We start from the raw sequence: 26687 nt of genomic DNA on the forward strand, positions 1-26687 counted from the left end.
TGGTTTCCAAACATCTTCAAAAGATCCTAACACTCACCATTGCTAGAATTAAGTTATAGCCTACAAAGTTACTTAAATCATCAGTTATAAAACTTCAGAATTGCAAAGAACCTTGGATGCATTCTACACCAATCTCTTGGTAAGTGCACTAAAACAGAAAATTTGCTCAATCTGCCACTTAGAAGTAACTCAAAGTCTGGTCTTTTAACTTTCAATTCAAAGAAGTTCCCCTATTCGATAATTCCATTCTGATTACAGATAGGTCAGATAGAGCCAATAATGTTCTTAAATGACATTCAAATATCTACATCCCTGTGTTCTATGTAAGGGGTATTCTTTTGATGAGCAAGGGGGTGGCAGGGATGAGGAAGCCATCAGTGTTATGAATTTCACACTTCTATCTTCTTTTCATCCTAAGTTTTACAAAAAGCTTTTCATTTACATTTAGTCCAATGCTCTACATGTAACTCAAATTACAAAACAAATTCTGAACTTAGTGCAGTATTTATAAACAAATATAAATATGCTGATGAGATGCAAACCCTCCCTTTAGGAAATGACCAGTAAAAAGGAGGTTTTTGACGCTGCCAGTGTGGGACACCTGGGGTGATTCTGTAAAACCGTGCCCTAACCACATGCCAACAATGCCGTATGCATCTGGAAAGTTTTGACAGCACAAAACTAAACTCTGATTTCCCCTGTCAGAACAAGTACCTTAGATAAAGAGCCCAGCCAAGAATCAATGCACCAACCAGATTCATCACGATCTACATAAGCTCTATCTATCCCAAAGGATAAAATACAGACTGTTAGAAAAGCATTCCTTGGTACCAAGATCGGAGGATTAGGGTTATTAGACAGCTGGTACCACCACTTCCTCCTATTACATGAAAACAAATAGGCCTCTTTCTCTTTTGCTCTAAGTTTAGTATTAAGAGCATGTAATTCAATAAGCTCACTGGGGCGGGTAAAGATTAGGATAAACTCTCTTTAATTCCCCCCACTTAATTTAAATGGCCAACTAAAACAAGCAATACAATCTATTTGTATTCGAGAGAAACGTCAATCAGGAAATCCGTAATAGGACAGACAGAAATATTAGATTTTCTGGCAGGCAATACATATTTTTGAAGATAAAATGGAAAAAAACACAGATATGAGTGAACAATTTTTATTGAAACCCTCAAAGATTAAAGAGGACCAAATGGTGAGTTTGGGTACCATAACAGAAAATCTCACCTAACTGTACCATCATTCACAGGAATGAACAAACCCAAACACGACAAAATTCAAATTCTCATGTAATTGCTACAAGTGAATGTAAATGAACTAATCATTTTATCATAACCTTTCTTTAATCATACGAAAAAGAAGGGAATTTACATGGCATAACAAAAGATATGCAAAACTTAATGAAAACACAATTCTCTTAAATTTTTCAAACTTATTTTTATAGGATGCAGAATGCACTTGAAATGATTAAATGACGTAAGCTGACTCTTTTTTATTGCAAACTGTTTTAACATCAGCTTAACCCCCATGCATGGTATTCAAAAAGAACACAGCTTTTGAATTAGAAAGATCACTCGAGTTAAAATGAGGAATTAAGTACTGAAATTAGGAAAAGGCTGGGGTTTCTTCTGAAAGAAATCTTCAAGTACCAATATGTATAGAGAAAGAATACTAATTTTGGTTACATTTTCCCCCTTACTGTTAAATATACAAACTATAATACCTTTCAAAATAAAATACCCACATAAGATAACTTTAATAAGAAACATTCAAACCAGATCTTGGAAAAATATTAAGCAAGAAATTTACTGGGCCAGTAATGTCTTAATTTGTGATTATTCCAACATGTGATGATATGTCTCCTGCTGCAGAGCCCAGGTTCTCTCCCTTTTGGTCCCAAAGTTAAGAAATATTTAGTTAGTTGTGCTATTGAGACAATCTGCAATAATTTCACTTAGAGAAAAAACTTTTTGCCATACATTTACAGACCAAAGAGGAAGAGAAGGTAGGTGCTCTGAAGAAAAATTAAACGAGAAAAAAATTACCAATTTTGAAAAGATAAAGGTTTTTGTGTTTTTTTCTTCCCAAAGGAATGCTGCACCCATTTCACTTAATAGAAATCCAGGTTAAAGGCACTGGGATGTACTCCTCACCATGAATAGACTACTCAATTACATCTAACATTGGAGTCTGCTACTGCAATCAGCCTGCTTGCTGAGTGAGTGACACTTCTTACATAGAAACCTAATGTAAATTAAACAAGTTTGAATCCACTTATAGTGTAACTAGTTTTATAAAAATATTCAGAGTTGCTAATAAAGCACCAAGAAAAAGAGAACCTCAGAGAGAGGACTCAGACCCTTCCTACAAGGTCACCCCTTTACAGTTTTGTCTAATAGGACCTCCAGAGTGACAAGAGTCATCTTTGACATGTCCTACCTATATAATCTCAGGGATATAGAACATTGCGATGGTGACTATATACCCAAATGCCAATTTTCATTATAAATAGTTAAGAGACATGTTACAAGATTTCATGGCTTACTCGTAAAAAGGTAAAATAGGTGCAATTTTCCTTTAAGAAAGTCTTTATTCTGTAATATACCATCAACATTTTGATGTTCCCTTCAGTAAACACTGATATAACTACACTGGGACTACCAAAGAACTGTGAAGTAGCTACGATTATCGACAAATACTGTACCTTTTTTTCCACTTGAATACAGTATTTGTACATTTAAGAAAACATTGTACAAAAAAATTATATAAATGAAAGCCTCAAAGAAATATCTGTCACTAAATTTTTGAATTGAAGTGACCAAAGACCATAGTAAATGAAAACATTTCTAAACATGATGTAAACATAAATGGAGTAATGCAAAACATCAAGGTATTCACATCTACTATATTGCTATTTTCACCCTTAATGTATCTTTCTACATAGTCTTCTCCTTTTGGAACAGTAATATAAGGGGCAGTACATTATCTTCATAACCTTATGCCATCAAATCAGTTAATACAGATGCTTGACACATTTAATTATACAAAATCAATTTGTTTCAAGTTACAAAATTAATGTTGATATGTAATTAATGAAAAAAATAAGATGTTAAAAAGATAACTATAAGAATACCCAGATATATGCTGTATTCCCATTTATATAGATCTGATCAATAAAACATCAACACATTCACTTAGATACTGATTTAATCCATGGATCAAGGCCATATTTTCAAAGTATTTTAAGGATGCCAGGACACTGCAAAAGCTGGAGAAAAGAGTTGAGGAACAGTATATGCTTGCTAAACAAGAACTATGTTTATTTAGCTAGTGAATACCTAGAGTAATAAATTTTTACTTCATGATAGCAATCAGGCTCGCAAACACCCAGAAATAGGAATTAAGGGTTTTAAATGTAGTTATAAAGGTCATAAAAAGTCTGATTAGACTGAGGTACATTTACTCAAAATTTTGAGATTCATTAAGTGGTAGCAAACAAAATAATTCCTCAGACAAATGCACATTTTTCAGTATACATATTATTGGGGGAAGGAGGGGAGAAGAATGTGCATTAATTGGTGAAATCCACCAAGCTGCATATCAATATTCTGTTACACCAAACAGTTTGAAGACAAGGGAAATGTTCTAATATAATTTCAGATTATGTTTCATTTGGCTAAAATAGAGCTTAAGGTTGCTTTGCCATATTAAAAGTTTACTACAATAATTTTTCACATAAACATTTAGACTTGAACTCCAGGACTAAATATGGCATGATTATTTTGCTTTTAATCTGTCAAATAGCTAAAAATTGACAATTTAAAAACTACAACAAAGAAAAAGTTGAAGCAGTGTGACTCTTACATCATTGAACCACTTCTAATGGTTAACTGTTAGTATTTAACAAATTCAAAGAGTTAATGAATCCTTGCATTCATTCAGTCTTCTGTGCCTTAGCTAGGATGCATAATTACAAAAGACAGCAGATACTGGTAAAAGCTTCAGGACAGAAAGTGCTTGACGAAGTTACAGTTCTCAAGTGTGTTTGGTGAGAGTATAAGGGCAGATGCGCTGATGAAAACCATTACAAGAAGAGTCAATTCTGTGTTAGAGTTCAAAGATGTCACCTTAAGCAGAAAAAAAGCTTTAATAACGTCTTCTTTGACTTATTAGGCATTTCCAGAGTCTACATCATTAGTGTTGTAATTCTAACAGGACATCTTCATATGGTTATTGTTTGTTTCTATTTCTCTCCTGAAAGAAAAACACAAAGAATTTTTAATAAAATATTATCATTATTTAAAAATTATATTTGTACTATAATGCAAACCATCTTCATAAAAAGTTCTTTAAATACTAATTTGAGTAATTAAAAAAGATTTACTACTACCTGTAAACACCATAGAGGGATGATTACACAAAACATTTTAAAATAAAGAAATCCAAACACAAAGACCTATTTCAGGAGAGTATGGCCCTCTCCACAGCCCTACCTTCCCATGAGATTTTGTTTAAGGTGAGACTATGAATGTCTCTTTAGTCCTTTCAATCAGTTTTTAATGATGAGGTATCAAATAGAAGAAAAGGCCTCTGTAAGCAATTTGAAAACTACTGGCTAGGTAGGGTTAGGAGGAAAGGAAAAGAGTTGTACTAAATTGCATTAAAGTTGTATTACATTAAGATTCTAGTGTTAATTACAAAATATTTTGAATCACAAACTTCTATACCATATTCTCACATTCATATTATAACTTTTTCAATCCCTTGAACCAAAGTTAACCTGAGTGTTGTTTTCACCATGTTTATTAACCAAATATTCATCTATATTATTTCTGTCTGTGAAAAAATGATGACCAGCATTGGGCATGCCTATCAAAGAAATACATCATGTGAGTTAGTTTGCAACATCTTATTTTAATTTGTAACTCCGTTCTCAAATTTTAGCAAGCATCAGAATCACAGGGAAAACTTATGGAAACACAGACCACCCGGCCCCAAATGTTTCATGAAGCTGAACCTGTAAGTCTGTATTGCTAACAAGTTCAAAGGTGATCCACACACTGCTAGCCCAGAGAATATACTTTGAAAACCACCTGTGTTTAAACAAATTATGAGGCTCTTTTTGTTTACACCACGCCTACTTTATTTTTCCATGAGTAATGCATGTTCTATAATAAATATGAATATACATTGTAAATGGTCAAATTAGTTTCCCATCCTGTGACAGCATCAGACAACTGTATTTTAAATTCCAAAGAGAACTTTTTAAGTTCTTTGTTGCTAAATTCCTGTCTTTTTTATTTTAATTTACTCCTAGAACTTGGAGAACAGTATTTTATATAGAAAGCTAATAAAACAAATGCTCTGCTACAAGATAACTACAAATAAATAATTCATATACACATCAGTGGGATACTCTAAAATTAAATAAAACAAAATGAAAGCAGACACAAAGCTAGCTAATTAATCACATTTCAAAAAGATAAACAAAAACAAAATCCAACAACATAAGAAAAACAAAAAGAGAATTTGGTACCAGGAAGCTGTACTCTAATTTCATAAAGGCCCTAAAGCTTTTAAAAAAACCAACCTAAACCTAAACATAAAATTCAGTTCTAAACTGAAAGAAATAGTTCTAAACAAATAAACATTAGAGTTTAAACAAATAAACAATAGAGTTTAAACAAATAAAAATTCTGAAGCCTGCTTTAATTAGCCAGATATAAAAAACTAGAGAAATTCATTAACTCCATGAAGAGCCCCAAAAGTACAAAAGAAAAAAAAAAAGGCTCTATTTAAGTTAAACAAAGAGAAATTTAACACAAAGGGAGATGATCAGCTGGATCAATGAGAATCGTGTTATTTTAACAGAAGTTAGAGATGCTATTTCCGTTTGAATGGTGATCAACTATGCACTTTAACTGAATCAAATTCAAAATATATAAATTACACATGTATTATAATAAATCTATGTATGTAATGCATAACTTCTAACTCAGTGGACAGAAAAAGAGGAAAATAAAAAACATCAATCCAATAGAACAGATGGTGGGGGGATAGCTTGAATGATTTAGATTTAATTAGAAAATACAAAATAAAGACAGATAAAGACAGGAGAAATACACATTTATATCAAGCATCAAAAAATATATGTTCATCAATGAAAACATAACCGTTCAGATGCTTCAAAAATCCAGTTACACATGTTTTGTAAGAAGACAAACTAAAACATAAATAAGGACACAAAGTTAAAAGTAATGAAAAGACACAGGACAACACAAACCAAATAAAAGCTGATACAACTATATTAACACCAGACAAAAATGATGGCAAAAACCATTGTTGGGAGATAAAATGGTCACTACATACTAAGTAACAGACATTTTAAAAATAAGCTGTGACAATATTAAACTAAAAAAACTTTACATTATATTAGAAGTTGTCAGAATTTTATAAAGAAAATTTGACAGGCTTCTCATTATAGCAAAAGAATTTAACACATTTCTCTAAGTAATTGGTAAAGCAGATTATTAATAAAAATACAGACTAAATATATACATAATACAGAAAACTGAGGCAATTATAGCGTATACACTGAATCACCACAAAAGTGGTGACTATACACCACAGCAGAAAGCAAATAAATCTCAATAAATACCAAAAAGTCCATGTCATGAAACATCACATTTTCTGACATCAGTTTTTGAAGCAAAACATAAACAAAACGCTTTACTCATATTTGGAAATTCTAAAAACACACTTCTAAAAGTCTTCCAAAAAATCATAATGGAAATTCAAAAATTTTACATCAGTACAATAATGAAAATGCTTAGTCTAAGCATTGAACACTTAGAAATTCACATATGCAGAATTTAAAAAAAAATTAATGAGTTCATTATCCAACTCAGTATGTTAGGAAATAAGTAATAAGTCCCCAAAAGTAGGAGGAATGAAATATGATAGCAGCAGAAAATAATGAAACAGAAAACAAGAATGAAGAGAACCAAAGAGAATAAAAATTGGTGTTTGGGGGGAAAAGCCAGTGTTTGGAGGAAAAAAAAACCTAACAATAAAAAAATCTCTGGGAAGACTGATTTTAAAATAAGATGCATTTAATATCATGAAGACTAAAAAATAATACTATTCATGTCAATATGCAAAAAAACTTAAACTTCCCAAAAATATAATTTACCTACATACAATTTACCAAACCAAACTCCAGAATAAATAGAAAACCTGAAGAGATCTGTAATAACTAAAGAACATTAACCAACAATTAAAAATCTACCCCCTCCACAAAAATCCACCAGGCTCACTCACATGTTTTTGTTTATGTATCTATCTATGTATGCATGTATGTAATCTCTATACCCAACATGGGGCTCAAACTCAAGACCCCGAGACCAAAAGCCACATGCTCTTCCAATTGAGCCAGCCAAGAGCCCCCAGGCTTACATGGTTTTAGATGTATATTTAATTAACTGCCCTACAAATGATCACTCTAAACCTAACACCAACTATTCCAAAGACTAGAAAACAGGGGAATATTTTCTGAGTATTTTGAGGTTAGCAATACTTTGATATTAACACTGTCAAGAATGAAAAAAATTAACAGTCCAATCTCACATGTCATAAAAGGATCTCTTAGGGGCTGTTTCGCTGGTAACTAAGTGTAGAGAGGAGCAAAGGTGAGAATGGGAAGGCCAGTAAGGGCTAGCACAGTAATAATTCAGTATAATAATTAATAGCCCTTAATTAATAATTATTAATTAATAATTAATAGTTAATTAATAGCCCTTAAATGGAGATAACAAATCCACAGCTAGTTAAGAGCTTGGATTCGGGATACATTTTGAAAGCAGAACCAACAATACATACTTACAGATATATTAACTAATTAGATATAGAGTAAGAAAGAGAAGGTTCAAGACCGAGTCCCATAACTGGAAGGGCAGTGGTACTATGTACATAGAGAAGGTTTGGGGCAGGCAAAGAAACAGGGGAATTACATTAGATTTGAGATGCTTATTAGACAGCTGAGAAGATGTCAAATAGGCAATTGGATATAGATAGGAGTTTGGAGATAGAAGGAAAGACCCAGGGTGGGTATACAAATTTGGAAGTCCTCAGCATAGTAAATGTCCATTAACAAAACTCAGGTCTTCCTAAAAATGGTCAATACCTTGGCTTTAAGACAACTTATGTTAACCAGATCTAGAACTGCACCTGACACTATTAATCTTAAATAAATATTTAAATATAATGAGACATCTATGGGCATGCTGTCAACTACAGACCACTAGAAATATGAGACTAAGCAATATGGAGCTATCCTAACTTTTTGTGCTATCTAAAAGGAGATACTCATTACACAGCTGACATCATAAATTACATGTACTGGTGTGTTGTTGGGAAGTTAACACAAGGAGAAAGGAAACTTGAATTATACAAACGGAGCCATGGTCCAGTAACAGCTGAAGGACTTAGTGATATGTCAGAAGAAGGCACTTTAAACATATATACTCTCTAGGGTACAAACTTTCCAAATGGACTCAGAATTCTATAATAATTGACAATTCAAATAATGTACAGTGGGACCCCTCCTTCTCTCATTTTCCATTAACAGAGCTAGGCCTCAACCTGGCAGATTCAGAGATTTGAGGGCTTTTGAGTCTCTGGTATAGGGCTTCTTTCCCACTTTGAACTGAGCAGACACTGGAGACCAAACAAATGATCCTAAGGCCCACACCCAGAACCTGGCCTGTGGAGATGCGCTCCAGGAGGTAGTTTACTTGCCAATCCATGTCTTTTTGACAGAGTATAATGGATGAGCTAAGAGTTCTCTACCTAGAAAACAAAATTTTCTTCAGTGTCCTCAGAGGGGCCAACAGCTTACCCTTAACATTACAAGTAAATAAAAAAAAAAAAAAAATTACAAGTAAATTACTTACTTCCTTTTAATCACTGGTTGGTTTATTACTATTAGCAGTATTTCAATAACCAGACCTGAGACCAAATAAGCCACAAGGGAAAAAGCAACTATGTATCTAAGAAGCCACACCATCCAGAAAGAAAATGAGAATAAGCACTAGGAATATAAGCACAATAAAACAGAAATGCTGAAGGAGATAATGAGTACCTAGCAGGGAGGGGGGGAGGGAGAGGGGAGAGGGGGAAGAGAGAAAGAGAGAGAGAGAGAAAAGGCAGGCAGTCACTTGGGACCGAAATGCAACAAACACCTTTTGTCTAGTTTAAAAATTTGACCTTTGAATTGAAAATTTCAGAACATGAATTAAAGGGGAAAATGGTCATTGTCTCACCTAAGGAGTAGAGTATTAAGTCCAAGAATTATCTCAAATTACAAAGCAGAAAAAAAAGAGCTGGAAATCACAGATTAAAAAATAAGAGAACTGTAGGATAGATCTAAGACAAAAAGAATATTCTAGAAGTAGGAAAAAGAACAAATATAAGAGCTAAATAAATTAACAACAAAAAAATTTCACAAATTCTTTAATATTCTTTCCTGCATAAGGTGGGGCTTGTTTTTCCTCATCTAAAGTGTGGGGCTGGACATACTGACTTGCTTCTAAGACAGTATGAAAAGAGAGAAAAGGGATATTTACATTAGAAAAACAGACACAACCTTAACGAAGTAATCAAAATTAATATCACAAGTAGTAAGTCACATATAATCAGATGAGAAGGACACACCACTTATGCAGTATTCTTCCCATAACGCAATCTAATCATGAGAAAGCATTAGGCAAACTGACACTGAAAGACACCTTGTAAAATATCTGACCAACAGTCTTCAAAAATATTAAAGCCACGAGAGACAGAGAACTGTCATAGCTTAAAGACTATTAAGACATAAAAAGAAAATCTAAAACCTGTTTTCCAGATCTTGAACAGAAAAGGGCATTTGTGAGAAAAGAGGGAAAATCTGGAAAAATGTCTGAGGTTAACAGTACTGTACCAATGTTAATATCTTAGTTTGGATAGACATGATTATGTAACACAGCAATAATTAGGAAAAACTAGCTATACGGAGACATCCTGTATTATCTTTGCAACATTTATTTAAATCTAAAAATGACTTCAAAATAAAGTTTAAAAAATAATAAAAAGTTAGAAAAATACAACTTCCAAATATATTAAATATCATATTGCCACAGAAATACGAAATACATAGATGTTGTACAGGGTATTGTTGATTTAATGGCTGCCCAGCTTCTCTTTTAATTGTTTATAAGTGTTAAATTCTCCAAAGTTAAAACCAGTAAATTATTTTTTTTAAAAAAAGGGGAGATACACATTTCAAAAAAAGACAAAATTATAGATGAAGAATGACTACAGCTAAAATATATAATAGATTTAATTCCTCAGGAAAATTAATCACTTACCAGGAATAAAATCTACTCAGATTGGCTTACCCAACTGAAAAATTTCACACTAGAGAGTAGAACAAGGACAGTAACAGATGGATAAAACCCCCAGCTGTTCAAAAGCCTGTACATTTGTCCAGATCCATTAAAGTGCTTTAATACTGAGATAAGCTTCTGACCCTCACTGTCCCAAAAACATGACCAGTCATTTTGCATTAAGAAAGCAAAAGACAAAGTATTTTACAGTGCAGATTTGGTCTGTTTCTTTTATATTCAAAAATTTTAAAAAATCATCAAGGGAAAGGACGATGATTATTTGGGAAATGAACTGTTCAATTTTTTTAAACTTACATTTCCATGTAAGTGAGACTTAACATTATTGTTCCTCTGCATGACCACACTATAAAAAAAAAAAAAAAAAATGCTTCAAAAGATTCCAGTCCCCAAGTTTGCATTTATAAAGTAAGTATTTCGGGCTTGAAAAAAAGTAGATGCAGTCTGATAATTTATAAATAATTCATCTGTACCAATCAAAGATCAAGTAATCTCAAAGTGTACTATAGAACAGAATTAAGTTCAAAGAGTGAAAAATGGTGGAGAATAGTCATAATATATGTTAGCTTATGCCCAAATAAGAGTAAGAACATGATTTTAAGAAGTCTTAGAATTTAGGATTAATTCATGTTTTGAGCTGTGATTTGATTTCAGCAAAATAACATCACTCATCACACTATAAACTTGTTTATGTGTATCCTTATTTTGGTTTTAGAGTTTCCACTTAATTTCACATCTAAGTCACACTATATGAAAAATAAAATCTTGCACAAAAATGAAACATAAAGATCAAAAAGAAAATGGTCTCAATTTTTAACAGACAATGTGACTATTAGGCAGAAAATCCTATTTGAACTACTAGAACAGATAAATTTATGAAAGTCACGGGATACAAGATATTTCTATAAGCTAGCAACAAACTGAAAAAACTTAAATTACATTTACAATATAGCATTAAAGAATATAAAATACTAAAAAAGATAAAAAATACATATATTACATACTTAGAATTCATCAAGAGACATAAAGATCCCCAATACTGAAAAACATCTAACTTCACCAGGAGAAATTAAATGTCTGTCCAAGTAGATTGAGGTACACAAAGGAAAGGCTATATATCTTTAGTGGCTCAATGGTAACCTTTAATATTTATCTGTTGACTGAATAAAGGAATCACACAGTTAAGTAACATACAGGATCTAAATTTATGGTAATATAGGTTGACCAGAATACAAGATACATGCTAGTTTTCTCACATAAAAAGGCTGATCTGAGGATGCAGGAACAGAGGCTCTTAAAGCCACACAAAGGAATCCATATGCAATTCTATTTTGGATCAATTTTGGTCTATTTACAGTAAAATGAAAATAATAAAATTACTACATTCAGACTTTTTTTTTTTATATTTTATTTATTTATTCATGAGAGACACAGAGAAAGAGAGACAGAGACACAGGCAGAGGGAGAAACAGGCTCCCTGCAGGAAGTCTGACACAGGATTCGATTCCAGGTCTCCAGGATCACGCCCTGGGCTGAAGGCCATGCTAAACTACTGAGCCACGCGGGCTGCCCACAGACTTTCATTCACAAGTGGAATTGCTCACTAGTAGCTTTTTTACTTCTTAGTTCTTTTATCATATATTCTATATTTTCTCATTTCCTTATTTCAAATGCAAAAACACACCAGCACTCAATGTATAATGTGTAAGAGTTGAAATATCTGTCAATAAGTTCACAAAGTTTTCTGCCAAGAAACAGTAAAGTCAGTTACGCTCAGAAATTAGAGTACAATGTAAGTAAATTTCTAAATTAAGAAACGGCACATCAAAATTTTAAAATAAATTACTAAGTAAACAGGAAAGATAATTCAACAATTAAAGTTACTTCCTGAGGGGCAGCTCCAGTGGCTCAGCAGTTTAGCGCCGCCTTCAGCCCAGGACATGACCTGGAAGACCTGGGATTGAGTCCGGGATCAAGTCCCACATTCGGCTGCCTGCAAGGAGCCTGCTTCTCCCTCTGCCTGTGTCTCTGCCTCTCTTTCTATGTCTCTCATGAATAAATAAATAAAATCTTTAAAAAAAAAAAAGGAAAAAAAAGTTACTTCCTGAAACTTAAAAAAGATTTCATATTAACACAAATACGTATGTTCCTGTAGTAATTGTTTATTTGCTGCTTAGGAAAAATAAGTAACTGAAATACCATTAAATTTAATGATGACTGTTCATACCACAGCAGGTATGGATAAAGTATCTCTGAAAGTTCTGTAATTAATCCAGTAAACTATAGACAGTTCATTTACTAAACTTGTAAATTCCTTATCATCATTGGAACAAAATACAGCCATTTTTACTCTACTATGGGGCAACAATATTAAATTTAAATATAAATATTTAAATATTAAAAATATTAAATTTTTTTCTGAGAAAAAAATAAAAAAAATCAGTATTATAAAACGTTAAAGCACCTCTTTTCCCACCTCTGGCTTACAAAGAATATTTACCAAGTTCAAAATAATCTTACTACAACTAAAACTGTATCATCTTTTCTTTAAATGATTTCATCTGGGGATCCCTGGATGGCTCAGCAGTTTAGCGCCTGCCTTCAGCCCAGGGCGTAACCCTGGAGACCTGGGATTGAGTCCCACATCAGGCTCCCTGCATGGAGCCTGCTTCTCCCTCTGCCTGTGTCTCTGCCAATAAAATCTTTAAAAAAATAAAAATAAAAAATATATGGTTTCATCTTAAATATTTAAAAGATCACTCAATGTTTTATCAGAAAACATGTCACTTAAATACGCAATATAAAAGTTTATAGAATCAGCACACCTGGCTGGCTTAGTCAGTAGAATATGCAACTCTTACTCTGAGGGTCATGAATTCAAGTCCCATGGTGGGTGTGGAGCCTACCTAAAATTTACTGAAAGGTAGTAGTCAAGCACAGACTTCGACTCATTCCTGATTCTAAGAACTAATTATAACTTGATTAATGGGAACGCATAAAACTAAATGCTCTACTTGAAAAAAAGAAATATAGGAAGAACTGTTAGGGAAATGCTTACTGTTATCACAGGTATAGTTATTGTTAAAATGACTTCTTGTATATTAACAAAAACCTGGTTACTCAGAGACAGACCTATCATCTCACCTCAGAATCAAAATTATTCCAATTAGAAAAATACTGTATGAGGCACTGAAATTTACTTTCAAAATACCTAATAATATAAAATAGTATATGACTAAAATGCATAGAAGATTCTAGAAATTAAAGCTGTTTAGGGATCCCTGGGTGGCGCAGTGGTTTGGCGCCTGCCTTTGGCCCAGGGCGCGATCCTGGAGACCCGGGATCGAATCCCACGTCAGGCTCCCGGTGCATGGAGCCTGCTTCTCCCTCTGCCTGTGTCTCTGCCTCTCTCTCTCTCTGTGACTATCATAAATAAATAAAAATTAAAAAAAAAAAAAGCTGTTTAATGCAGCTAATTATAATTATTATAATTATGCCTTAATTCTACATAAAATGCAGGTTTTCATCTCTTTCTGAGAGAATAGGTAAATGCCATATTTCGGAAATTCATTTCAATGTTATAGGCAATTAAAAACTCTTATTTTTATGGGGAAATAAAAGTTATTAAACAAAAAATTTCACTTGAGATTATATTCCCTGATCACTAAAGATTTATAAGAATGAAAGAAACAGCAGGATCTAAATGACTCACATTCAAATACAACAAAAGTAAAATTTCAATGAAAGGATTACCTAAATAGTCAAAAGTAAATTTTGCTGTGTAGATTACTTGAATTTATCTGTACACATATACTCAGAACATTATTAGTTCTTTCCTTTCCTTTATTTTACAATTAAACTAGCTTTATCATTAGTAGTAGTATATACAGGGACACCTGGGTGGCTCAGGGTTTGAGCGCTGGCCTTTGGCCCAGGGTGTGATCCTGGAGCCCTGGGATCGAGTCCCATATCAGGCTCCCTGCATGGGACCTGCTTCTCTCTCTGCCTATATCTCTGCCTCTGTGTGTGTGTGTCTCTCGTGAATAAATAAAATCTTTACAAAAAAAAAAAAAGTAGTATATACAAATAGCAGGTTGAAGTACAAAGTAAGCTCTAATATCTACCACTAGCCCTTTCTGTTTTAAGTTCCTCCTAATGGGTTGCCACAATAATGGTAAGTAGCAAACTAATATATAAATTCCTTGTTTTTTCAGCGATCCCTGGGTGGCGCAGCGGTTTAGCGCCTGCCTTTGGCCCAGGGCGCGATCCTGGAGACCCGGGATCGAATCCCACATCGGGCTCCCGGTGCATGGAGCCTGCTTCTCCCTCTGCCTGTGTCTCTGCCTCTCTCTCTCTCTCTCTGTATGACTATCATAAATTAAAAAAAAAAAAAAAAAAAAAAAAAAAAAAATTCCTTGTTTTTTCAATGGAGACACTATTGATACCCATTGTATGAGTAACTTATCACAGTGGATGGGTATGTTATATTCTCCTTCTCTTCTCCCTCCTTAGGCTAGAAGCCACACTATTTCTAGTTTTAGTGACTAACTTTATAACTTTAAATAATATGCTAAGATATATCAACTCCTTGATATATCATTTTTAACAATTAATTATGTTACCTTATGTTACTTCATAATTATGAGAAAAATACTGCATTTGTTTATCCTTCCTCAAATCTTTCCTTCCCAGTCCATCTCATGACATTTTAACTATTCATTAAATCTCTTACATACTACTGTCCATTTCTACAGATGAAAAAACCAAAAGGCAGCATTATGTAACTTGAATGATCAAGTACATAGATCCTAATTTTGGTACAGCAATTTAAACCAATAAATAATCAATGGCATTCAAACTTTCCAAAAGAAAGAGATTCATCAAAGCATTTACTCATTTAACAAATATTTAATCTCCTACTATGTGCCAATCATTTAAGCGCTAGAGATTCAGCACAGAACAAAGCAAGCCCTGCTCTCACAGAGCTTATGTTCCAATAAGAACATGATTAGCCAAAAATTTTATTTTCTTTTAGCTTCCTTCAATTCTCCAAGGTCAGTGCTTCTGGTCAGCCTTTCCTATGGCTTCAAAGACCATAGTGCCAATTTAGAAGACTAAGTGGAGATACTTTTAGTCCTGAGATATACCACATAAAATGAAGATCTATCTGATGCAGAGTCCCTGTTAAAAGATATTTTTTCCAATATAACCAGTTACCAGGTGTTACCCTTTTCCATTCTCCTGAAAAACTTCTTCAGGTTACTTTCTTCATGAAGGATATGCAGCTACTCTTGCACACCTGAAATCTTTATTTTGCATTCCCCCTTCAATAATATAATATGACACTTACCTTTAAGAATATAATTCTATATACCCTACTCCCCTCCACTCTGAAATAAGATTTTCCGTGTGAGTATCCAGAATTGTAGATGGAAAAATTCTTGAGGCTAACCTGATTCTCCTTTGTCTGTAGTAGGTAATTTGTCTTTTGCTCAGGAAACAAGATTTTCTCTTTATCCTGCCTTTAGTTCAATTTGAAATAATCCTGCTAGTCACTTGGCTTGAGCCTATTCCTTCTGAAAACATGTATCTTTTGGCCCTAGCCATTTTTCTCTAAGCATTCTTCCCTTTGATTTTTTCCTATACTCTTCCTCTTTCCATTGCTTCCTTCAAAACCTTTTATATATATTCTTCATCTCTATCACTTTACATTTGGAAATTTCTTTGACTTGAAATTCCAAATCAGTTGATTTAAAACATCAACATTTGATTATCTGCTTGCTCAATGATTTTTTTTTTTATTTTGGCACTCGTGTTTCGCATTTCCAAGAACATTTTCTTGTGTTCTTTTGTTTTTACATACAAATCTTCCCTAACAACAAATTAAATTTTGTTTTATATTTTAAATTATCTTCTCCCTAAATTCTTCTAGTGAGTATGTCTTGGCCATTGTCATTAAGTTTGATTTAATCAAATATATCAAAAGTATGTGTTCAAATCTAAGAATGACCAACTAGGCAAATACTATGATTTTTTTAAAGAGTTTATTTATTTATTAGAGACAGAGAGAGAGAGACAGAGAGACAGAGAGGCAGAGACAGAGCAGAGGGAGAAGCAGACATGGGAACCCAAGGTGGGACTCAATCCCGGGATCATGCCCTGAACTAAAGGCAAATGCTCAACCGCTGAGCCACCCAGGCATCCCAGCAAATACTATGATTACTAGCATGGATGTGTCTTCCAGTTTTAAATCTGGGTGGCGCAGCGGTTTAGCGCCTGCCTTTGGCCCAGGGTGTGATCCTGGAGACCCGGGATCGAATCCCACATCGGGCTCCCAGTGCATGGAGCCTGTTTCTCCCTCTGCCTATGTCTCTGCCTCTCTCTCTCTCTCTCTCTGTGACTATCATAAATAAATAAATAAATAAAAATAAATAAATAAATAAATAAATAAATAAATAAATAAATAAATAAATAAATCTCACCAATATCTCTTAATCTAAAAGAGAGAGCATGACTCTCTACATATTATATAACCTGATAGGATGTCTAGCACTTTTCCATCCATTGGGTGTTTTACTAGCAAGGTAACCTGGGGACTTCCTCCATTGTCAAAATAATCAGAAGAAGGAAAAAAAAAAAGTCAAAGACCCAGTGATGAGAAGATGGAATTAGCTTCTTGGCATCCTTGTCTTCTATCACAAACAGGCCTAAGAATTTAAAGAAAATCATGAACAAAAAAGAAGAAAATCATGAACACACTAAGAGAAATGAAAGTTACAGTAACCAGAGACTCAAATATAAAATTTAAAACTAAAAACTCCATGAAAAAACCATAGGAAAAAAATCTTCCCAAACCAGAGAAAGGCAAGTATTTGCAGTCAGATCAGTATAAGCCTTCTAAAATTGATTACTATTTAAAATCGTTAAAAAAAGAAAAAATTAAACAAATAGTAAAGAAAAGAACTATGATATATGGAACTTCCTCTCAATTGTTCAAAAAAACATACACCAAACAGGAAAGAATGTTAATAAGGTAAATTTGTATAAAAGGCATATAAATGTTTCACATATTTCTTATTCTTCCAAATAAATTATTATTTCCAAATAAAAACATGAAGGAAGTAAAGATTCATGTATATTGTTGCATGCTCAATCATTCCACTGTATTACTAAGGCACCAATGTATCTTGGCTATTTTCCTGCTGATGAACATTTACATTGCCCCCAGTCTTTCTACCATTATCTTCGTTCTTGTGTATCTTCTGGGGCATTTGGGAAGTTTCTCTTAGATATATATCCAGAAAAACTAATGAATTATAAGGCATATGAAATGTATGGCTTTATAAAAGAATGCAAAACTATTTCCTACTCCTATCTGCAATTGCAGAAGAGATTTTGTTGATCTACAGTTGCTCCAATACCTGATACCATCAACTTTCTTAATTTTGCCAAATGAATGGATATAAAGCATTTTCTCATTATAGTCCTGATTTGCATTTCCCTAATTATTGTGACTATCTTTTTAAATATTTATTAGCCATATTTATTTCCTCTCCCATGAAAGGACTATATCCATCTTTTGCCCATCTTTCAATTGGGCTCATCTTTCTCTTAAACTGATTCACAGTAGTTCTTTATATATTCTTGATACTAATTTTTGGTCAGTTATATCCAACATTCTCCCAGTGCCTAACATGTCTTTCTACTTTCTTTAAAGCATCTTTTGATGAACAGATTTTTTTTTTTTTTAAATAGATTCCATGTCCAACGTAGGGCTTGAATTCACAACCCAAGAGTTGAATGCTCTACTGACTGAGCCAACCAGGTGCCCCTTGATGAACAGATTTTAATCTGGTCAAATTTTATCAATCTTTTCTTTTATAATTAGTGCCACTGTATGTCTTAAGAAACTCTACCCAAAAACTGGAAAGTATGCACCTAAGAAAATGTGACCTCCACATATCAGAAGGTTTGAAGAATTTCAGCAAAATATAAGACAGATGGAGTCAAGTTAGAAAAGAACACTGAACGATGACCTGCAAATCCTTTTACTTAAAAAAGAAAAAAGGAATAATAAGTTAAAAAAAAAAATCTACCAAAACACCACTAGTTTGTTCTTTTTTGATGGAATCAAGGAGAACCTATGACAGACAGACATCCTTCATCATGGGATGCCAAGAATATTTAAAAGCAGTTATGCTGGAAAGCTAAAGTGCAAGCACAAGCTTATCTAAGAGAAAATCTACAAATAAAAGTCTACACATTCCTCCTGGACAGGGGATATAACAGCACCAGGAAGAAAACAGGGCAAGTATACATAAGACTTCAAATGCTAAACAGTTAACAAACAGGGAAAACTGTTTCTTGACTTGGTGGTCTCAAACTCAAAGCAAAGTTAAATTATACATCTGCTAGCACTATGCATTGTATTGATTCTCCCTTCTTATTTACTCCTCACAGGCTGATAAATCACTCGATTGGTGAAGTCAACAATCAACATGATTCTCTTACGCCCACATGTATAGCAGGAAGAGAATGTGCAACTAACACTAAGCATTAAAAGGAAGAAAGAAAATGACAACCCTGTTTTGGAGCAAATATCTGACCTGGATGATCCTCTTCCTGGTTCAGTGATGATAGAAAAAAAAAAAAAAAAAAAAAGTCAAAACAAGTCGTAAAATAGTATTTCACAACAAAGAATACTAATAAAACTATAATGAATCAAAGCCGCCGTATAATGAATGAAACCATCAACACAACTAAAAGGCAGACTACCGAATGGGAAAAGATATTTACAAATACAAATGACATATCATCCAAATAAGGGGTTAAAGATCTGAATGGATGTTTTCCCAAAGACAGACAGACAGATGGTCAACAGACACAAGAAAAGATGCTAAACATCACTAATCATTAGGGAAATGCAAACACAATGAAATCTCACTTCACACTTCTCAGAATGGCTAGTATCAAAATGACAAGAAATACCAAGTATTGGTGAGGATGTGGAGAAAAGAGAACTATCTCATGCAGAGTTTGTGGGAATGTAAATTGGTACAGCCACTGTGGAAAACACAATGAATGTGCTTCAAAAAATTAAAAACATAAATATCATACAATCCAGTAATTCTACTTCTGGGTATGTTTATCCAAAGAAAACAAAACACTATTTCGAAAAAAAAAATAGATATATATCCCTATGTTTATTATTGCAATATTTTTAACAGCCAAGATGTGCAAGCAACCCAAGTGTCCATCAATATATAAATGACTAAAAATAGATGTGGCATACACACACACACACACACACACACACACACACAATAGAACATTACTCAGCCATAAAAAAGAAACCCGAAATCTTGCCAAATGTTACAACATGATGAATCTAGAAGGTACTATGCTAAGTGAAGTAAGTCAGACAGAGAAAGACAAATACCATATGATTTCACTCACTTATACGTGGAATCTAAAACACAACAAAACAAAAACAGACTCATAAATACAAGGAGTGGGAGAGTGGGGGGGGATGGGTGAACTGATGAGAATTAAGAGGTACAAATTTCCAGTTATAAAATAAATATATTACTGAGATCAAATGTACAGAACAGGAAATAGTCAATAATACTGTAATAACTTTGTATGGTGACAGTAACTACACTTATTGTGAATACTTTGTAATGTATATGTATCAAATCACTAAGTTGTACACCTGAAACACTGTATGTCAACGATAATTTAAAAAAAAAACCAAAAAACTATTTTGAGTCTAAATCACAGCTGCCAGAGGTTAGACATGGAGGAAGAATGTAAATACAAAGGGACAGTAAAGACAGTTTGCCTGATGAAACTACTCTGTATCCTGATAGTGGTAGTGGTTACACATATCTACAAATGTGTTAAAATTCATTAACTGTCCACCCTAAAAAAGTGAATTATACTGCATGATTAAAAAAAAAAAAAAAAAAAAAAAGTTTTAAAAAGATGTGTACATGAATTTGTCGGAGCTTTATTTTATTTACATTCTCCAAAACCTCGAAACAACCCAGAAGTTCTTCAAAGGATGGACGGGTAAACAAACTGGTAAATCCACACAGTGGAATGATGCTTAGTAATTAAAAGGAACAAAGAATATATAAAACAACACTGATACACTGCAAAGATACATGCTAAGTGAAAGAAGCCAGTCTTAAAAGATTACACACTGTGTAATTCTGTTTATGTGACATTACGGAAAATACCTTACAGAGACAGAAAACAGATTAATCAAAGGGGGAAGAAAGCACTTAACTACAAAAAGCACCAAAAGGGAATTTACAGTTTTACTGTATGTAAATTTTTTTTTAAAAAAAAGAAGTTAAAAAGCATATGAGAGGAAGAAGTTTCTAAAAAAAATATATGAAGCAGAAATAAGCTTTAAACCATCAGCTTTGTGCTCAAATTTCAAGATGGACTCTGGATCAAGTAAAAAAAAAAAAACAATCAACATGTAGGCAGGAGCTAGATGTAACAATGTAAACAAACTAATACTATCACTGAACAATTCACAACTTCCTAAATCACAAAATCAACACAAAGTAAACCAAATTAATGACATGGAAATTAAAATTTGAAAGTCTCCAAATTCAGAGAAAAATGATAAAGAACCAATGGCACTCAGAGACAAAGTTCCAACACATTTTTTGACATAACCAGAAAAAAGAAAATATAAGTAAAAACTTGGCTTATAGACAAAGATTAAGGAAAGTTATAATAGAGGTCCATATTAAATTCTACATACATGTTCATAGTCCAAGAATAATCTTTGGTGTACACAAACAGAAATAGCTATTTCCAAAGAAAGAAAATTTAGGCTGGCCTCAGACTTCTCCATAATATAAAGCCATAAATAACGTAATATAAATATAAAACTATAAATCTAAGCCTGAATAAAAAGTTTGTGACCTAAGAATTTTATATCCAGGTAAACTGTTGTTCACATAACATGGCCAAAGACATTTACTTAATCTAGAAGGACTTAATAAATATATTTATGTTATCCATAAACAAAACATACACACCAAATTATTCTTCCTAAAAAAATTGTTATATAAGATTTTTAAGGGATCCCTGGGTGGCGCAGCGGTTTGGCGCCTGCCTTTGGCCCAGGGTGCGATCCTGGAGACCCGGGATCGAATCCCACATCAGGCTCCCGGTGCATGGAGCCTGCTTCTCCCTCTGCCTGCGTCTCTGCCTCTCTCTCTCTCTCTCTCTCTGTGACTATCATAAAAAAAAAAAAAAAAAAAAATTAGGATTTTAAAAAAATTCTTAAACATCATCAAAAAACGGGAAGTAGGGCAGCCCGAGTGGCTCAGCGGTTTAGCGCTGCCTTCAGTCCAGGGTGTGATCCTGGAGACCCGGGATCCAGTCCACATCAGGCTTCCTGCATGGAGCCTGCTTCTCCCTCTGCTTGTGTCTCTGCCTCTCTATCTCTCGTGAATAAAAAAATTTTAAAAATCTTTAAAAAAAAAAAAAAAGGGCAGTAAACCATGAAATGATTTAAATGTATAATTTCAAAGTTTAAAAATTATTAATTTTAAATCACTGTTGTATATGTAATTGCAAAACAATATTTAACTGTCAAATAATTCCTGAGACAATTATGTAATAAAAAAATAATAAAACTGGGAAAAATTTTTAGACTGGGTAGGGAAGAAATGTAGAAGACGTATAAGGGTGACCTCTCCTTAGTGGTGGGAGAGAAAAGAAAGTTGAGAAATAATTCCTTGCCAGGCATCTTTTTCCCTGAGCAATCTCATCCCACTTTTGTAGAATCAACTATTTAAGAAGAGAAAGCTCCCAAATCTAACTCCTACATCTAACTGCTTAATCAGAGATTTCAGTCTGTATTTCTCAAAGGCATTTTAGAATCAGCACATCCTAAAAGGAAAACCTGCACCCTACTTTTCATAGCCCAAATCCAATTCTCCTGATCCACCATTTATAATGGCAGCTACAATATGACCATTTACTCAACTGCTGAGCTCAAAAATTCAGAAGCCACTTTTGATCCTTTTTCCCCTCATTCTCCCACATTTAACTGGAATCACTAGCACCAGAATCACCTAAGGTGCTCTCATTAAAAATGTACACCACCAGATCCCTTATCAAATACAGTTGATCCTTGAACAACATGTGTGTGAACTGTGTGGGTCCACCTGTATGCGATTTTTTTCTGCTAAATACAGTATGATAAATGTATCATACTGTTCTCTTCCTGATGATTCTCTTAATACCACTTTTTCTCTACCTTATTTTATTGTAAAACTAAAGTATACAATTCATGTAACATACAGAATGTGTTAATCAACTATTTGTGGTATCAGCAAGACTTCCTGTAAACAGTATGCTCTAAGTGGTTACGTTTTGGGTAAGTAAAGTTATACACAAATTTCCAACTGCGCGGGCAAGTCTGGCATGCTTAACCTGCACATTCTTCAAGGGCCACCTATATATCAGATTTTCCTGCAGTGGTCTCAAGAACCTGCATTTCCAAGAAGCACCCCACTAATTTAAGTGCCCTAAGGTTGGCAAAACCACTGCTCTAGAATCATTCTTTCAATTCACCAGTGAGGAATGTTCACTAAGATAGTTCCCTTGTCTGCACAGACCAAGAAGCTCCAAGATATGTAAGATTACACAAAGAAACAAATTACTGACATTTTCTAAACTTCCTACTTTATCTTTTTTTTTTTTTTTAAGATTTTATTTATTCATGAGAGACACAGAGAGAGAGAGATGCAGAGACACAGGCAGAGGAAGAAACCGGCTCCGTGCAGGGAGCTCGACGCGGGACTCGATCCCGGGTCTCCAGGATCAGGCCCTGGACTGAAGGCAGTGCTAAACTGCTGAGCCACCCGGGCTGCCCTTCCTACTTTATCTTATTTTCTACATAAGAGCTTTCCATAGTAACCAACATAATTTATTTAAAAAGTTTCTAACTCTATCCCTGCTGCATTTGAAAAGAAATTTAAATGTACTGTCAATGGAAAAATCTCCTAGTTAGGTCTACTCCGTCCATTCTCTCTTTTCATCCTAAAAATAGGACCCCAATTTTGTTCTGTGCTTTGGAACAGAAAATGTTCCCCAGCCTGTCTTGCTCTGTATGCCCTATGATCAAATTCTGGTTTATATGGTGCAAGCAAAAACAGTGCATAAGTTCAGGAAAGTCTCCCTCAAGGGTCCCACAGAGGGTCAACAACAGAATAAGAAATCAAATTCTGCAGTCAAAATCTAAAAGCTCATGCCTTCACAACTCTAAGCTGCCTTCCTAAAGTCAAATTCCTACTGTATTTTGTACAAGTGCTTCAAGTGTACAAATTATAAAAATGGTTTAGGAAGGAATTTCAAGGAAAAAGTCTACATTACTTCTCATAAATACAAATATTCAAACATTCAAAAGCTGTTTGTTTCAGACTCCTGACACATTTTTACATAAAACTAATGTTTAAAATTAGTGATTAGAATCCCTCACCAGTTCGTGAGTCTGCTTAGTTATAAATGCAGAACTCTGATGACCACCACTCAATGACCTTTATCACCTGAGTATGAAGAACAGGCAAAGTCAGATGAGAATGACCCTTGGGAAGAGAAAATGATGGCCACGTGCCATCAGAGGCCCTAAAGGGAGTTTACAAGGTTCTGTTTCTTAAGCTAGGTTTCCCTCAGAGGAAAGCTCCTAAACCCGGAATGTAGTATTAAAAGGCATTAAAGAATACCCATCCAAAAAAAAAAAAAGAGAATACCCATCCATACATACCACCCCAAAAAAAAGACCCTGCGGAAAAAAATTACTGTACTCTTACCCTACGCATGGCTTCCTCCTCTTCTTGACGCTTTTCATAATGTGCAAAGTCATCAAAGATTGAGGTGGTATGCTTGAAAGTAGCAATTATTTTAAGCACTTGCTTAGCTTTTTCTAGGGGTACCTCTTGAGTGTCCCTTGAATTGGTAACTGGTTTGTTGTCATTATTTTCTAAGCGAATATGCCGTAATTGGTTATTGGGAACATCTTTGACAAAGATCCATTTAACTTCAAATTTGCCCTTCCACTTATCCTGAGACCAGACACCAGCATATGCATTATAGTCCACAACAGACTTCATTTCAGCCACTCCACAAAAATGTCCACTGCCATTCACACTGAAGAGTAAATAGAGTGGGCCTTTCCCATTCAGGGAACGGTAAGCTGCATCCAAACGCTTATTACCATGCTCAGTACTACACCAGATAGAGTACTTAATTGAACGGTGTATGTCATCCTCAGAATAGCTTTTAATTATAAACACACGTCCATTCTTCAGGTTCCAGTCAAAGTCTTTGGGATTATAATTGTTTATGGCCTTTAGCTTTTCCAGCACTGGATGCACTTCCACATTAGAAGGTGAAGCACTGACAGGAACAACACCTAAACCAAAGTTTTCACCGCCCACTCCATTGTTCTGGTTGAATCCAGCTCCCCTATTCCGAGGGGCTACCCAGCGATTCTGCAGCTGCTGCTGTTGAGGCTGCACTTGGTGAGGCTGGGCCTGTGGCTGAGGTCCTTGTTGCTGCTGTGGTTGCGGTGGCTGAGGCTGCTGTTGAGGCAGTTGGCTTTGCACCAATGGTGGTGGTTGAATTAATGGCTGAGGCTGCTGGATTATAGTTTGAGGAGGCAGAACTGGTTGGGTTGGTGGAGCCTTTACCACTGACCCCTTTTCATCCCAAGTTCCAATATTCATGTTGTGTTTTATAGGAGGTGGTGGCACAGCAGAACCCCCAATTCCCACATTGCCCTTGGGTTTAAGTTTCGGTTGAGGTTTGGCAGGCTTTCTGGCAATGGCAGCCCAGGAGGTTGGTTTAGGCGCTGCACTACTAACTGGGGGCACACTATTAGTTGCAATGCTAGTCATACCACTGCTGCTCAAGGCTGTTCCTACAGTTTTTGTCACTGCAGCTGTCAGGTCACCACCAATTTTCAGTCCGGTCATGCCTTGTTCAATACTGCTAATGCCGGGCACCTTACTCAAAGTATCATTGCCAAATCCAGCCTGTCCATCTGTAATAGCTCTCCCAAGAGAACTAGGTGGATAGCCATAACTGCTACTATAAGCAGAACTTTGTGTTGATTGTCCCTGAGATCCACTTGTCCCCCATGTAGAGAAATCAGCATTACCAGGAAAAAAGTTAAATCCATGTTGACCAAGAAATGGAGGGGTATTTCCTAATGCCCCAGGTTGACTAAACACACCATCTGGTATATAATGATGTTCTCCATTACTCATTTGTCCATAGGTTGTCAGATATGGCATAGGTTGGTCTCCAGCCGTGGACCATGCTGCTTCCCCAAGAGAATATGGAAATCCAATGGATGGAGCATAGTAACTAGGCATGTATGGATCTGACATTGGTGGATAGCTGTTACTCTGGAAAACAAAAGATCATAATCAGGAGCGAAATATCCTCTGAAGAGTAAGGGTAAAAAAGACTGGAAGATTAAAATAGTTTTAAATAAATAAAAAACAGATGCATTTGTCCACATAGAATTAAAATTTCAAATCCAATTGTATCAAGACAAAATTTTGCTGGTATTTCTGTTTTAAAATATTTGTTGTAAAACTGTTTTTTTAGAGGGGGTGAGGAGAGGAGACGGGTAGGATGGGATTATTTTTAAGAGTCAGATCCTCCAGCACAATTTAAAAATACCATCATTTCTACAAAAGTCTGAATTATAAACTTTGCAGACACAAATTGATCTTTTACAGCCAACTTTATTTCAAGCAGCTGATGTATCCAAAAATTTATGCAAAGATTAAACAAATCTGGAAGCTATGCCAAATAATACAGGAATTATAGTATACCTATCTATATAATAGAATCCAATTCAGCAATTAAATTTTATACTTTTATTAAGAAAAAATAAAAGAAATGCTCACACTCTGAGAAGAAAATCATGATTCAAGATTATACCCAGGGCATGATCTGCTTCTTGTTTTGCCTTGCTCGTTTTGAAAAACAATCAAAATCAAATCCTTACTATGATTTCTTAACGGTGGGACAACCAGTACCTTTTTTCTTTGTACTCTAATTTCCAAATTTTCCCCAATTAACTTATCACCTTCCCGCTCAGAATTTTAATTTAGAAAGAGTTCCTGTAATTTTTTTCCCAGAATTACTACAATTAAATCATTTGTTTTGGGATAGTAATTAAACATTCAT

The 26687-nt window shown here is 34.5% G+C and overlaps 1 protein-coding gene across 10 annotated transcripts in view; it reads right to left on the reverse strand.

Annotated features, from left to right (window-relative positions):
- Positions 1–1157: 1157 nt before the first annotated feature.
- The window catches only part of YTHDF3 (YTH N6-methyladenosine RNA binding protein F3), a 40238-nt gene continuing 14708 nt past the window's right edge, over positions 1158–26687 (reverse strand). For all 10 annotated transcript variants that reach the window (XM_072804496.1, XM_072804495.1, XM_072804489.1 and 7 more), the window contains 2 exons: positions 24296–25894; positions 1158–4266 (listed from right to left, as the gene is read on the reverse strand). In XM_072804496.1, coding sequence (XP_072660597.1) covers positions 4243–4266; positions 24296–25876 — 1605 coding nt within the window. In that variant the 5' untranslated portion in view covers positions 25877–25894 and the 3' untranslated portion in view covers positions 1158–4242. The remainder of the gene's footprint in view (positions 4267–24295; positions 25895–26687) is intronic.

This window comes from Canis lupus, chromosome 28, assembly GCF_048164855.1.
Source record: "Canis lupus baileyi chromosome 28, mCanLup2.hap1, whole genome shotgun sequence".
Classification (NCBI taxonomy): Eukaryota; Metazoa; Chordata; class Mammalia; order Carnivora; family Canidae; genus Canis; species Canis lupus.